Below are 14003 nucleotides of genomic sequence, written 5' to 3' on the forward strand. Positions count from 1 at the left end.
GGAATTCTTAACCTGAAACCATGATCATTTTTTTTTTATTCATCTGATAAGAGTATTTCAGTATAATTGGTTTTCTTTGTAATCCTATGCATATTAGTTTATGTAATTCACAACTTTATTCTGAGAATGGGTCTACTGGCTTCATCAGACTGCCAAAGGGGCCCTCAATACAAAAAAAATTTAGGAATCTTTGCTCCATGGGGAGAAGAGAAAGGGAATCTTTGAGTTTTTGAAGTATTCAGAGTACATTATCTCCATGTTGCTTTATGCTCTCTCCTTCCTTAAATTTCTTGGTATTGTGCATTCTTGAATACATGGTATAGTTCCCCTTTCCCTCTGCCACATCTCCCACCATGAGATTAAACTCTGTGAGGGCAAGGGCTAGTCTTTTTCTTTGTGTCACCAGCACCTAGATAACTGCTCTGCAGATACCGTAGATGGTACTCATTAAATGGTTGTTATTTGTTGAATTGAATTTGGGCTTCTTGTGTTTCTTTCCTTTTTTTTTTTTTAATTTTCAAAGTGTCTATTCCTTTTCAAAGAATCAGACTGGATTGATCTCCGTCAAGAGAAGTTTCCTATTTAGTTTGGACTTCTGGTGAATTTTCTGGATGATTCCTTTCTAACCTTTGTTATAATTGAAAAGTATATCATTTTGATGATTGTGTTTGAAGGATTGAGCTACCCATCAAGGGCCTAGGCTGTGAAATTTGCCATTTCTTTAGATCTTGTTAGCTTTGTATCTTAGTTTATAAAAAGAAGGGTAAGGACTGGTTTCTGTGTTTTTCCCTTTTCTCAGCCCAAGAACTCAAAGGGTTGAAGTCTCAAAGTCTTTACTTCTTTACATATCATAACTCTAGAGTATAATGAAAGAAGATAGTTTTACTTCTGACATGCTGGGTTCTGCTGTTATTACTGATATTGTTATCTATTTGTGTTTCACATTCTCTTTTGTTCAGTGAGTATCAGAACTTTGGATAGGAAAGCTGAAAAACAATCTTGTCTATTCACCCTCATTTCCCTCCTAGCTACTACCAGAAGTATTTTTCTTACCTGCTTCTATGCCATTCCCCCTTGAAAAATCTGTCTATTTAAGCCAATCATCTGTTGATCTGGGGGTTGTTGATTCTAGCTTACTTTTTAAAATGTCAGGTTTCAACTCATAAAGCCTATTGTGTCAGACCCAACATCAATTCACTCATTTCCTTTTTTTCCCCCTGCCTATTCCTTTTACTCTAATCTTTTCCCAGACTCCTTTTGGCCTGGCCTTTTTGCATTTTTTCAAAACACTTTTCTTCTAAAATATTTCTAATGTACCTTGATTGATATTTTCTCAAAACCACATGTGAAATTTTAGACTTGTATATTTATGCTAACAAATGCTACCCTAAATAAAAAGCAAGTTATTTCTCTTTTCCCTATGTTATGGTACTCATTCATTACAGTGAGGGGCATGTAGTTGAGACTCCAGATAAATCAGGTTTGGGGAGACTGGGCTGCTAGTGAAGAGGCCCACTTGAAAAAAACAGTCTTTTTTTGGTGAGGGAGCATGTTAATAAGGGAGAAAGAGTACAAACCATTGAAGAGCATCTCAAGTCTCTCAGATTAGCTTAGTGAGCTGGAACCCTGTGCTTAAAATTTGGATCCAAGTATTTGCCCAAAATTATTAAATAGTCTGCATGTGAATTGTTATTCAAAAGGAATAAATCCTAATGACGCCAAAGTGGATGTTGCTATTATTTTCATTTCAAACTAAAGAGATATTTTATGTTGTTTTGTACCCAAGAAATGGTTTGATGCTATGTATTCTTTCTTTGTTTTACTATATGGTAACCAAAGAGTTCCGTCACTAACTTCCTTCATTATCCTCACAAGCACTCCTACTTAGCATAACACAAAATACCTTTTGTAGCATATCCTCTAAACTGCTTCTTCAACTCACCCTAGCACAGGTAGGCTGGATTCTCTTAAAGGAAATTGACTATTTGTCTCCTAAACATTCTAGGGATAACCCTGAGGGGATTGGGTTTTTCTGTTACTGACTCAGGAAAGCCCACCTGGTGTGTTTCCCATTGATTATCAATTAATAAACAAAGTAATCTCATGGCCAAAAAGTTAATCATCTTTCATAAATGGGTATTTGTTAAGGTTGTATAATAAGATAAGTTAATACAAAAATTAATCTTGAATCAGGGGCACACTCTCACATAAAATGTTTGTACAGAAAGATAAGCCATGTGAGAGAGCACAGGTAGATACACTGCTTCTTTAGCACTAAATGTCATTTTCTCCTGATGAATCCCCATGAAGGTCTCTTTACATGCAACTATCTGCTGGATTATAAAATTTAGCACCTTTATTGAGTCTTGTGGCTGCTTGTTCTTAGTAGGTCTGGTTCATCCTCAGTGTGCCTTTCACCTCCCAATCCAGACCCTGCTTTTAGCCACTGCTGTGGACGCTGCTACTGACTCAAATGAAGAGTTCAGATATTTTGACAATTCAGACTTCACCTGGTCATTATCCATTTGGAAGGGAGAAGAAAGTACTTTCTCTTCCCTTCTCATACACAGGAGAGTTCTGGGAATAATCAAAGAAAATACTGATCATTCTGTCATATGCTTTTCCTCAATTTTGCCTCAAACATGACTGTCATTAGAATGAAAAATAAGCTTATTCTTCACCTCATTCAGACCTAGATGACCCCAAAGCAAAGCCATGAGAGAGGATGCAGCTTTTGTGATTGGATTATGTGGTCTGTTTGAAGCAGATCAATGCCACATTTTATTTATTTAGTCACACAGTGCTCATCAGATAATGCTACTCTTCTGTTAACAAAAAGCCAGATTCCAAACAGTAGCTTATAACTGATTGCCTAAAATCAATTTGGGGTGTTCACATTCAACTGCTAAGGTAGAGCTCATATCAACAGTATCAAAAATATGCCTGATCACAGGAAGTTTAAGAGGTAATTTTTAAATCATATCATTGTGCTTTAATAAGTCAGATGGAACATCATGTAACATTATTTTGAAGTCTCTGAAGCTGGTTCTTGATAATTGATGCATGAGCAGCTGATAAAGATTATGAGAGGAAATTTTCAAACAGCATTGGAAATTGTTGATCTGTCCACATTACAAAGGTGGGGAACATCAAAAGGACACAAGAGATAGCTAAAATTGTTTTCATCATATCCTGTTATTTGGGACCCAAAATTTTAGAATTAAAAGGAAATAATCTTAACATTTAATTCTCCATTTTGTTTAGCGTTTTTGCTTTTCTCCCACTGTCTTAAGCAATGAAGCTAGATTTTTTTTTTTTTGGGGGGGGGGTTAACATTCATGACCAAACTTGGGTATAATACAATATTGCTACTATTGTTTTTCCACACATAATCAAAAATTAGCAAGAGACACATCTTCAGGCTTATTTTTTCCCTTTAACCTATATTTGAGGCTTTAAGGTAGTGATAAAGTAATTTTGGCAGGAAATTATTTTTTAACATTGGATTATTCTTTTGAATATATGCCTCAGTTTTTTGGGCATATGCTGTATCTTGGGGTTTTGTGATTAGGATCACCAAAGTCATAGCCAGAAAGGTAGGTTGAAATTCATTTTAATTTAACAAACATTTATTAAATGCCTCCTAAACTACCAAGCCTACAAAGATATAACTGAAACAGTCACTGACCTGTAAGAGGCTATCATAAAATTCTGACATCAGAAACAAAATCCAAATTTTGAAGAAAAAATAAAGAAAGAAAAGAAAGGAAATACTTTTTCTTTTAGTTATTTCTTTTTTGTTTCAACCTTCACTTTTATAAGATGTTGAGTTCCAGATTTCCTCCCTCTTCCTCCTCTCCTTTCCAAGATGTTGTGTAATCTAATACAGGCTATACATGAACAATCATATTAAACATGAGGAAATATTTTTAAAAGCAGAAACATAATAAGTACAATTTTGCAGAAATCAATCAAATTCTACTTTTCATCCACTGTTTTTAGGAAAATTATGGAAAGGATGAAACATATAAAATATCCCAAATGATTTTCTCCTATGTCACACTTTAGTAAGTTTTTCCTATGAAAAGTTTTTGTTTGTTTATTTTAAGAATTTTAAACAATAAGTTGTGATTGCGACCAGGAGGCTGGATAATTGGAAGGGTAGCTGTTTGTTTCCTTCCATTCTTTTTTAATCCTTTGGCAGCATGCATTTCTACTTTGAATAAAGTAGAAATTGAAAGCCAAAAGCTCCCACCTCTCACATACATTAATAATATAAAGAGCAGCAGCAAGAGTAGTATCTTATCTTTATACGGCACCTATATCCATAACAATATCTTATTTTTATATGGCACTTTATTTGTAGATTCACAACTCAACACCTAGCCTGGTTTCAAGTCTAATGTGACTAGTTTCCTAACTATGAAATGAAGGATGATAAAAATAAGAAAACTAATTCTTTTGAAACAAAATTTTATAATTACATCAATTTTCTGGAAAATCAGTGAAGATCTTTGGCAAAAAAAGAAAACATGACTCAAAGTTATTATTTCCATTTTTATCAAATTCATTTTTAATTATTCAAATATTATTCAAATATCATTATCATTTTTATTTGTGGCTTATGCATATAAATTCTTCCCTAAGAAAATAAAATGAAACTTTGTTTTAAAAGCTAAGGAAATTCTCACAGCATTTCCCAGATATGAACTCTTTTTGTCTTGCCATAATAAGTTTGAATTATTACTTTATAAGCCAGTATTACAAAGGAAGGTCAAATTTTCTCATGTCTATTATAATCCTATTCCCAGTTCCTTGTTCATTTTCTTTTTTCCCCCTAAACTTGGGTGATTAGTGTAAGAGCTAAGAAATGACAAGAATGGCAAAACTAGTAACCTACCAACATTGTATTATCTGAAGTGGTTGGGACGCTTGAAGAGGAAGTATGTATTAAAAATGCCTAAACACACATGAAGCACTAAGTGATGGTAGAAGAGAGTAAGACCTTTAGCCAAAACTTTAGCAAAACAGAAAGGAAGATGAGTGGCAAATTGAGAGCATTCTAGATGACTAAGTGTGCCTAAGTAAATAGGCATAAAGAAAGACTGTAGTTTTTTTTTTTTATATATATAACATTACACAAACAAGCTAATAGTATCTTAGAAGTAGATTTGGGGATGTGTATTTACTTAGAATGATTAGGTATCCAATGTGTTGAATTCTCACTGTTCAAAGTGAAGAAACCCTAAAGACTTCAGAGTGGATGATGCTATTATTTTCATTTTAAACAGAACAGATTTTCTTCATTAGCTATTTTTCATCCACTCTGAACATACAGTATCCTCTTTGTTATCGCAGAATATTCAAAACTATAGCAATCAGCATCTTTCATTGACATTTGATGTTGATATCACTTCACACTCTATGCTAATAAAGCACAATGAGACATTAAGTTGTATTTGATGGGCTTAAGAGAGGATATATATAGTCTCACGTTAGAGACACTTGATACTGATAAAGCTTTATCATAGTCAGACAAGGCAACCTCCAAATATAAACTAATCCCTAAGTTTTCTTCTTATGTCTTTGGGGACCTTTCTCCCTGTCACCAATGAGGCTATTTTCTGTTTTCACTGACTTTTTAAAACATGATAGTCATCTGTTTGTAACTCTGCATGATGTTTCACAAAAATAGGGGAAGGCAGTGAACAAAATAAATACTTTAATATTATTTAATAATAATGCAATTAGATAAAGGCATGGAGACATAAGGCTTTTATTCCTTTTTTTATTAAGTCTCTAGATCACATTTTCATAAGTATTATACACGATCCATTTCCTATTATGGAAAAATGCTATGTTGAATCTGGTACTTCACTTTCTATCACAGTATCTCTCCTTTGAGCCAAGTTATGAGCCAGTTGCTCTGTTCATTGGACCAGTTGACATCATGTAGCAGATTAAGCACTAAGCAGACTCCAGACACTCAAATAATAAGAATTTAAGCTTTCAAAAATCCTTTACTTTTTTAGTGACCCCTGAAGAATAAAGCAATGCAGATGCACTTAAATTTCCAGGAGATTTCATTTCATAACTTAAATTTCTCATGAGAAATAAATCTAGGCATATGAAGAGGGAATTTCAAAAGGATAAGTGGAAGGGGGCAGAGTCAAGATGGCAGAGTAGAAACAGGACTTCCACGGGACTCCAGCTTCCACCTCCCCCAATTCATGTAAAAGGGGACTCTGAACAAATTTGGAGCTACATAACCCACAAAATGACACAGAGAAACTAACCTCCCCCTGAGGACAGCCCAGAACACTGGCAAAAGTCAGGCACAGGGCTCTGGGAGCTGAGCCCAGCGCCCCCTCCCCCGCCCCCACCACAGTTTTAGCCCCACTGCAGGCCTGACCAGACCAACCACCAGCCGGAGGGACTCCAGATCACCAGCAGCTGTGGCGGTTTCCAGAATTATCAACACATAGATATGAAGGACAAAGTGAGAGGTCAGTGCAGTGTGGACTTTGGGATCCAGTAGTTGGGAGTGGCTCGGGCTCTTCCCCTAGGGCAAGAAGCCTCTGAGGAGCAGCAGCCCTGCAGCCACCCCCACATGGCAGCTTCAGCTCCTGGCCTGCAGAATGTAGGGGGACCAAGCAACCAGTCTGAGGGGTAATCGTTTTTGCTTTAACCTATTTGGATCTGGATTATGGTCTAGGGTGGATGTCCTGGGCTGTGTGACCAGCATGCCAGAGCGTATGGAGGCTTCAAAGAGGGCACCCAGCTAATACCTTTCAAAGCTGAGAAAACCCTAGAGTTTGGTACAAAGATCCCCTGTGATGTAGCAGAGTCTTACTGTGGCAAAAAGCCCAAAAGTCAAGTAATTGAGTGGCAAAATGAGCAGGCAAAGGAAGCAAATCAAGCAAAGCAATCCGACATTCGACTCCTATTTTAGGGACAAAAAGGATCAAAGCATGGAAGAGGAGGAAGACAGTGAAGTTAGAACTCCTGCACCAAAAGCTTTCAAGAAAAATACAAGTTGGTTACAGACCATAGAGGACCTTAAGAAGCAAACAAGAGAAGTGGAGGAAAAATTGGGAAGAGAAATGAGAATGATGCAAGAAAATAATGAAATGAGAGACAACAGCCTTACTGAGGAAAATGACACCTTAAAAATAGACTAACTCAAATGGCAAAAGAGGCTCAAAAAGGCAATGAAGAGAAGAAATGCCTTAAAAAGCTGAATTTGCCAGATGGAAGAAGAATCTCAAAAGCATTCTTTTCTTTTATTTGCATTATACTCTTTATTCTAATTATTGATAAAAAATATTGAACAGAACAGATCCCTGGAAACCTTTGCTGAAGATATCCTTCCATATTGACTTTACACTATTAATGACAATTCTTTCTTGAAATTAAAATTTATTGTTGCATATTTTGAATCCTTTCTTATAATGACAATGGTTTGATTGAATTTATTCAACTAACTAAAAATTCATCCAGCTGGACCTACTACCCATCTCCACATTGTCCCCCAAATTATTACAAATTTGAAGAGTCTTTTTTAAGTACAGGTGTACTACCTCTCCAGCATTTCTGTAATCTACTAATCTAGCTACTTTACAAAAAAGTTAAAATGTGTCTAGATTGCTATGAACTACTTTTTTTCATTTTTCAAATGCTTTATTAACTTCTGATTTACATCATTCATTTCCACCAGATTTTGAGTTACCAATTTTCTCCCCGTTTTTCCCCTACCCACTGCACTAAAATAGCAGTCCCACAAAATATCCCTTCTTCCAATATGGTTTCTCCCATATCTTCTCCCTCCCCTCCTCCAATATGCTCTCTCCCATATCTTCTCCCATACCCCTTTCAACTTTTCCAGCAGGGCATGGTGAATCTCTATGCCCCAGTGTCTGTATATCTTATTTCCCAATTACATGTAAAATAGTATTTATGATAGTGTATATATATATATATATATATATATATATATATACATAAACATTTGATTTTAAAACTGAATTCCAGATTCATTCCCTTCCTCCCTTGTGACTCACCCTTACTGGGAACTTAAGCAGTTCAGTATAGGTTGTACATGTGTGGTTATGCAAAACAATAACATAGTAGATATATTGTAAAAGACTGACTAAATTTCCCTCCCTCCTATCCCACCTCCCACTTGTTCTATTCTCTACTTTGATCCCATCCCTTTTCAAAAGTGGGTGCTTCCAACTTCCCTCCCCCACAGCCTGCCTTTCCTCTCATCCCCTTTGCCCCTACTCTCCTGTGGTTTTTCTCATGAGATATTTCACACTGCCTTCTATTCTTTCATTTGTTTGGATCTGTTTAACAGCATCTTGATTTCTCATAAAGTCATTAGCTTCCATTTGCTCCAATCTAATTCTGAAGCAATGATTCTTCTAAGTGAGCTTTTAAGATTCTTTTTCCATCTGGCAAATTCAGCTTTTTAAGGCATTCTTCTACTCATTGCCTTTTTGAGCCTCCTTTGCCATTTGAGTTAGTCTATTTTTTTAAGGTGTGATTTTCCTCAGTCAGGCTGTTGACTCTCATTTCATAATTTTCTTGCATCATTCTCATTTCTCTTCCCAATTTTTCCTCCACTTCACTTATCTGCTTCTTAAGGTCCTCTATGGCCAGTAACCAGCTCATATTTTCCTTTGAAGCTTTTGGTTCAGGAGTTCTGACTTCACTGTCTTCCTCCTGTTCCATGCTTTGCTCCTTTTTCTCCCCAAAATAGGAGTCTAAAGTTGGAATCTTCTGTCTGGTTTGTTTCCTTTGCCTGGTCATGTCCCCCCTCAGTCACTTGACCCCTGGGCTTTTTGCCACAGTAGGACTCTACCACCCGACAGGGGAGCTTTCATCCCAAACGCTGGGGTTTTCTCAGCTGCCAGAGCTATTAGATGGTTGCCCTCTCTGAGGTCTCCACGTGCTCTGGCAAGCTGGACACACACCCCAGGACCTCCACCCTAGACTACAATCCAGATCCAAGCAGGTTAAAGCAAGAGCGATTACCCCTCAGACTCGTTGCTTGGTCCCCCTACACTCTGTAGACCAAGAGCTGATGCTGCCATGTGGTGCTGGATGGCTGTGCCAGCTTCTCAGTGGCTTCTCACCCCAGGGGCAAAAGCTCCCTTACTCCCTCTTACTGGGTCCCAAAGTCCAGGCTGCCCTGACCTCTCACTTTGTCCTTCCCATCTGTGTGTTGATAATTCTGGAAACAGCCATAGCTGCTGCTGATCTGGAGTCCCTCCTGCTGGTGGCTGGTCAGACCTGCCCTAGGGCTTAAACCTCAGGCTCAGGGTGGGCCTGGGCTCAGCTCCCAGAGCTCTGCTCTGGCCAATTCCTGCTGGTCTGCCCTAAGTGGGAGGTCAGCTTCTCTGTGTCATTTTGTGGGTTCTGCACCTCCAGAGTTTGTTCAGAGTCCCCTTTTTACATTGATTGGGGAAGGTGGAAGCCAGAGCCGCTCAGAATTCGTGCTTCTACTCTGCCATCTTGACTCCGCCCTACTTTCAAGCATTCTTGATGAAAAAAAAAACAGAGTTGAATAGAAAATTTGACATTTAGACACAAGAGACAAGAGAACCTTGAGAAGGTAAACAGGGAAAAGAAATCATAAGGAACTTATCAATTTTAACTATTTACATTCCTACATGGAAAAACCTAATTGTAACTGATGAATCTTTTCTCCATATGAAAATAATTGAAGGGAATATATATATATATGTATATATGTATATATATATATATAAACATTGTCTACATAGGAGGGTATATGGGCATATGAATACATATGTGAATGTGTGTATATATGTTTACAAGTATATATAGATAGAGGGCACAGGACCAATTTAATAGGAAGGGATGATACTTAAAAGGTGAAATTAAGAGGTGAGAGAGAAATATAACCGGAGAAGATAGGGAGAGACAGAATGGGGTAAACTATCTCATATAGAAGAGGCAAGGGAAAGTGGTTACAATGGAGGGGAAGAACAGGAAAGCAAAAAGGCAAAACCTTATTCCCATTGAATTTGGCTTGAGGAGGGAATGAAATACACACTAAATAGCACATCTCACCCTACAAGAGACTAGGGGGGAAGGGACTGAGAAGAGGAATGATGGAAGGGAGGGCAGGCTGGGGGGGAGGGAAATTGGAAGAACCTACTTTTGAAAAGGGACAGGATCAAAGTAGAGAATAGAACAAGTGGGAGGTGGGATAGGAGGCAGGGAAATATAGTCAGTCTTTTACAATATATCTACTATGGTAATGTTTTACATAGCTACACATGTATAACCTATACTGAATTCCTTATTTTCCCATTAAGGGTGGCTGACAAGGGAGGAAAGGAATGAATCTGGAATTCAAAGTTTAAAAATCAAATGTTTAAAAATAAATAAATACAATTATTAATACTATTTTACATGTAATTTGGAAATAAGATATACAGGCATTGGGGCATAGAGATCCACCATGCCCTACTGGAAAAGTTGAAGGGGGTATGGGAGAAGATATGGGAGAGAGCAGATGGGAGGAGGGGATATCCTGTGAGACCGCTATTTTGGGGCAGTGGGTAGGGGAAAAATAGGGAAAATATTTGTAATTCAAAATCTGGCGGAAATGAATGATGTAAACCAGAAGTTAATAAGCATTTGGAAAAAAAAAAAAAGGATGAGTTGACAAAACACCAACAGTGATCTTTGTGGAAGAGGGGATGTATATTTGCACTTTAGTGATCCAGAAATGCTGGGGTTCAGGTCATAGTGTAAGGGACTTAGTTGATAGAACATATTTAGTCATCTTTAAGAAATAACCTGAACACTCAAAGTATTTTTTTAATATTTTAAAATTTAAATGAAAATTAAAAAAAGAAAAAGGAAACTTAGCTATTCTGTGTAAACTCCCCTAGGGAAATAGAAGATACCACCATCTTCCTAGTCAACCAGTCTTACAAGCTAATTATCAGCCTTATTTTTCTCACTCTCACTCAGCTCACATCCAGTCTGTTTTCAAATTCTGTTTTTCACTTTCCCAACATCTCTTTTATATATCTTACAGATATCTTATACTCAACACAACTAAAATTGAATTTGTTATATTTCTTGCCAAATCCTCCACTATATTCCTAATTTGGCTATTACCGTTCAGACACTAACATCCTTAGAGTAATCCAGATTCACAACCTAGGTGTCAGTCCCTCTTGTCTCCCACACCAATCTGTTGCCAAAGCTTGCCCATGTTACCTTTGTCACATCTCTCACATACAACCTCATCTCTCTTCTGACATTACCACCATCATCATGTAGGCTCTCGTAACCTCTTGTATGGGAACAATTGCAATAACTTATTTACTGGTCTCCCTACCACAGGCCTTTCTCCATTCTGTTCCATCCTCCACTCAGCTGTCAAAGTGATCTTCCTAAACTATAAATCGAACAATGTCACTAAACAACTCATTAAAGGCCAGTGGCTCCCTGTCACCTCCACAAATATAAAATCCTCTATTTAGCATTCAAAAACCTTTATAACCTGCCCCCTCCTACTTTCCAGTTTTCTTACACCTTAAACACTCCCTGCACATCCAGTGACACTAGCCTTTTTGCTCTTCCTAAAAAAGGCCTTGTACCCGCAGCTCCAACCATTTTCACTGGCTATCCTCCATACCTGGAATGCTTTCTCTTCTCGTCTCTTATCCTGGCTTCCCTGGCTTCCTTCAAGTCCTAATTAAAACCTTACAATCTATAGGAAGACTTTCTTAATTCTTAGTTCTAGTTCTTTCCTTTATTTCCAATTTATCCTGTATATAGAGCATTTGTACAGAGTTGTTTGCATATTGTCTCCACATCAGACTTTGGGCTGCTTGACAGTGGGATCTTTTACACTTTTACAGTTGAAAAGAGTCAAAAAGTTAACCTCCCAAGTATAAAAAGGATACAGTTAGACAGAAGCCCATTTGCAAAATATCTCAAGGCTTTTAATGGACTGAACTTCAACATGTGTTACAAGTATGGTCAGCCAAGAAAGCTGATGAGCTCTTTGGCTGTATTAAGATAATCTTAGTGTCTAGGATATGTTTTAGAAAGAAGATTTATAATCTGGAGAGTGTCTAGAGGAAAGTGCCAAGATAGTGAAAGACCTCAAGATCAGATTATATGAAGGCTAGTTGAAGGAATTGGGGGCATTTAGCCTGGATACGGGGAATTTCAGAGGTAAGAAGTGATGTTTTTCAAGTATTTGAATGGATGTTATTATGAAAGAGGAAAAAAAAAAAACTTGTTCTGTTTGGCTTCCAAAGGCAGACCTAGAAACAGTGGGTAAAGTTTGCAAAGAGGCAAATTTAAGGAAAATTTCTCCAAGAATTGCAGCTGTCCAAAAGTAGGATTAGATGACCAAAAGATTTCTTCCATATTTTCTGATTCTGAATTAAACACGGACTTTCCCAATTTGAATGCACAAAAATGAAAGAAAAAAAAGAACTAAAAATGGATTTCGAATTCTGTGAGTAGAAAACTCAGATAATGAAGAATTGCTTATTAGAGGTCCTTTGTGGGAAAGTTAATTAATGAATGGAGTAACATTAAGCTACTAGCATCCTGTATGATTGTATAGCTAAAATCATGTACAAGCGGTGACTGACTGACCTTTTCTCCATTATGTTTTTAGCATAGTGATGCAGTCCATGACCTTCTTCTGGATGTGATTACGTGGGTTGGAATTCTCCTGTCCCTTGTCTGCCTCCTGATCTGCATCTTCACCTTCTGCTTTTTCCGTGGCCTTCAGAGTGACCGTAACACCATCCATAAAAACCTCTGCATCAGCCTCTTTGTAGCTGAGCTGCTCTTTTTGATTGGCATCAATCGAACTGACCAACCAGTAAGACACTTGGAATAGCGTTACTGGTTTTACCTGCTTTCTGCCCCTTGCTTACTGGGATTGTGTTGTTCTTCAACTTTAGTTGAATGACTTAAGTTCCATTCAACTTAGTGGACCAAGAAAACAGAAACAGCAGACACCAGAATTTTCAGGAAAACTCAAGGAATAGGGAACACAAAAGAAGGGCAATACATTCTGAGTAGATTTGGCCAATGACCTGATTTCCATTAGACCTTTACTGACATTTTAAGATACAGTACATGTTTTCTCTCATACATACAAGAGCTTCTAAAAGGGATGTGGGATGGGGAGGGATTTAAAAAACTTATGAGATTTAGGAGCCTTAAAAATAATGAATTCACTTAATATTGTTCTCTAGTATATATGTCCATATCTACAGAATATTTCACAGTAAAATGGTGTTGTATTCATGGCTGTGATTACACATTCATGATTAATGATAGGAATACATATGATTATAGTCATTATACTTTTAATTGACTATCCCATATAAATGATACAGCTTTCCCAGGAAAATATATACGTATGAATAAGCAATCAAAATAAGTTTTCTTTTAAAAGTTCTGAAATGCAGCTCTCCTCCTCCTGATCCCCACAATACAGAGTATTCTGTTTTTTATCACAAAAATTGATAGTTGAGATTTTAAGTATAAAAAGCAAGAAATGGAAAATTGTGTTCTTTCTCCCAGAACTTATTATTGCACTCTCTTATTAAAATGTGTTTATTCCTTTGAATTTTATATTTGCTGAGCTTACACATAGTAACCCAATATGACAGATCCTATCTTTACCTGGGTATTAACAAATGACTGTTTCTTGAAAATCACTATCAACAAAATTGAGCATCATGAAAAATTGGGATGAAATGATTGTCTGTCCAGAGATGGAGTTTGCCTATGTTTACCACCTATGATTCTTCTACTTTGCCTTTTGCTAAATAGAACCTACCCTTCCTATATTACCAAGCTTGGGAATTATTTCTTTCCCTGCCAGTTCCCTTTAGCATTACATACTTAGTCCCTTTTTTCCCCCTCAGGATATTAATATAGGAGAGGGAACTGAAGAAGAAATCCATGCTAATGTGATAATG

At 37.2% G+C, this 14003-nt stretch overlaps 1 protein-coding gene across 7 annotated transcripts in view; it reads left to right on the top strand.

Annotated features, from left to right (window-relative positions):
- The window catches only part of ADGRL3 (adhesion G protein-coupled receptor L3), a 1002012-nt gene that overhangs the window by 878439 nt on the left and 109570 nt on the right, over positions 1-14003 (top strand). For all 7 annotated transcript variants that reach the window (XM_069105304.1, XM_069105298.1, XM_069105300.1 and 4 more), the window contains one exon: positions 12683-12892. In XM_069105304.1, the coding sequence (XP_068961405.1) occupies positions 12683-12892 (210 nt within the window). The remainder of the gene's footprint in view (positions 1-12682; positions 12893-14003) is intronic.

This window comes from Petaurus breviceps, unplaced genomic scaffold (assembly GCF_028583685.1).
Source record: "Petaurus breviceps papuanus isolate PSGF00001 unplaced genomic scaffold, PetGlider_PUasm1.0 76, whole genome shotgun sequence".
NCBI classification, from domain to species: Eukaryota; Metazoa; Chordata; class Mammalia; order Diprotodontia; family Petauridae; genus Petaurus; species Petaurus breviceps.